This window comes from Bactrocera latifrons, unplaced genomic scaffold (assembly GCF_001853355.1).
Source record: "Bactrocera latifrons isolate USDA-ARS-PBARC rearing strain unplaced genomic scaffold, ASM185335v1 scaffold_23, whole genome shotgun sequence".
In the NCBI taxonomy this organism is placed as follows: domain Eukaryota; kingdom Metazoa; phylum Arthropoda; class Insecta; order Diptera; family Tephritidae; genus Bactrocera; species Bactrocera latifrons.
This window is the reverse complement of record NW_017535852.1, coordinates 729,855-731,847: the sequence shown is the minus strand read 5'-3', so window position 1 is coordinate 731,847 and position 1,993 is coordinate 729,855. Positions and strand designations below refer to the sequence as shown.

General features: G+C 34.7%; 1 protein-coding gene across 1 annotated transcript in view; it reads right to left on the bottom strand.

The window, feature by feature from the left end:
* LOC108968805 (tripeptidyl-peptidase 2) overlaps window positions 1–1,993 on the bottom strand; it is a 10,491-nt gene that overhangs the window by 4,775 nt on the left and 3,723 nt on the right. The window contains exons 9-12 of the mRNA XM_018933069.1: window positions 1,646–1,879; window positions 1,174–1,363; window positions 994–1,115; window positions 772–928 (exon numbers count right to left, since the gene is read on the bottom strand). Of these exons, the coding sequence (XP_018788614.1) occupies window positions 772–928; window positions 994–1,115; window positions 1,174–1,363; window positions 1,646–1,879 (703 nt within the window). The remainder of the gene's footprint in view (window positions 1–771; window positions 929–993; window positions 1,116–1,173; window positions 1,364–1,645; window positions 1,880–1,993) is intronic.

Below are 1,993 nucleotides of genomic sequence, written 5' to 3'. Positions count from 1 at the left end.
AAAAAAACAAAAATATTTTTATTTGTTATTATTATTAAAACAAGTAAGAAAGAGCTAAGTTCGGGTGCAACCGAACTTTTTATACTTTTGCAACTTGCACGCATCAAAACCAGGCAAATGCCTTAACGTGTAAATCAAGCATAGATAGTAAGTCAGCTGGATGAAATCCTGATATTAGTTATATAGGGGCTAGGACAAGTTTTCGCTCAAATTTATCTACAAGTATTTTAGGCACGTAAAATAACTAACTGTTGTGAATAAAACACGCTCTTTTATTGTCATTGAGATAACTCACACATTATATATCTCACTTATTCACCGATATTTCCGGTCAAAAGTCAACTTTAAGTACAGTGGTCTAAATATTCGGTACCTAGGGGAAACAATTTTTGTTGGCTTTAAACAATTTTTGGTCACAAGGCGGCACACAATAAAGACATTATTCCTATTAATTGATTTTTGATTTGTGTAATGGACGGGGTCACGCCCACTTTTTCAAAAAATTATACCCACAGGTTACTGGGATCCTATGTACCAAGTTACAGCTTTATATCCTTATATAATGAATAGTTATGACCGGATTTCAACTTTTCTCGTCATCCTGATCATTTGTATATAGTACATATGTATATAACCCCATATGTATCTCGCTTAGTTTTAGGTGATGCGTACAACCGTTAACCGGTGGACGAAACTATAATACTCTGTAGCAACTGCAAGAGTATAAAAAAAAGCTTAACTATTCCCTCTACCGTTGCTCAAAATACTCACTTTGCTGTGTGTACACCGGGCGGCAGGCCTGTGGGATCAATCTTGACGGTCAAGGAACGCGATGAATAACTCAAATCCAAGTAAGCGCCACATTGTACGAACGGTTGCGACGATATCAAATTCAAGCGCATATTAAAGTTGAACTTTTGATGTGGTTCTAAAGAAAATAAAGCAACAATTTACGACGTTAAAAAAAAAATCTGAAAAATAAAATAAACCAACCAGTCTCCTGGTCATTAAAGAATACTGGCTCGATGGAAACATCCTGTTCGATTGGTTTCTTCAGCACGCCCTGGCGTAGGTGAATGCCTTTAGCAGCTTGTGCGCCACAACGCACAGCAAATCTGCAATTTCAAGGCAATAAATCAAAATGTACGAGGCAAATAATTTAAATGCTCTTACCGCAGCATATTCTCCGACGCTCCAGCATGCTGTGTGAGATGTTCAAACGACTTTTCCACATTCAACAAACCGCTGCCTTGGGCAAATGGATCGACGTAGCCGAGTTTGGTGGCAGTATTGGTGATGGCACGTTTGATACTGTAGGGGGAATACTTAATGCCCTTCTGTTTGAGACCGGAAATTAGAATCGCTAGAAGTAGGTGGAATAATTTTAAATATGTACTTTTAAAACATTTAATATGTTACTTATAATTCTAAAATATCAATTATAGGTTATTAAAATATTAATAAAAATTATTAATTTTAATTAAAACAATCAAAAAATTTTTAAAATAATTTTCAAAAATTTTAGATATCAAAATTAATAATTAAAATTTTTTTAAATGTTAGCAAAAAAAAATAATAAAATTTAAAAAACATTTACTACAAATTAATCAAAATTTAAAAAGATGAATTAAAATTATAGACGTACAAATTGCGCCCGCCACATGCGGTGCTGCCATGCTGGTGCCATTCATTAATTGCGATTTGCTCATTGTAAATTGTGGCACTGATGTGATAGCGCCGCCGGGCGCACAAACCGTTACGCCTTGACCACCATCAATACAGGGATCACGTGATGTCCATGTGTAGACGTTGCCTGGCAATTTTTCACGCATCACATATTCCGCCTCCATCATTTGCGGCGAGACGTAAGCGCCTACACCTAAGTGGATACAAAAAATATATGCAAAATTAGTTGTAATTAATTAATTTGTTTAGTATACAATTTTAATTGAATTTTTTTATACAATTTTAATTTTTGTTGTAAAATTTTAAT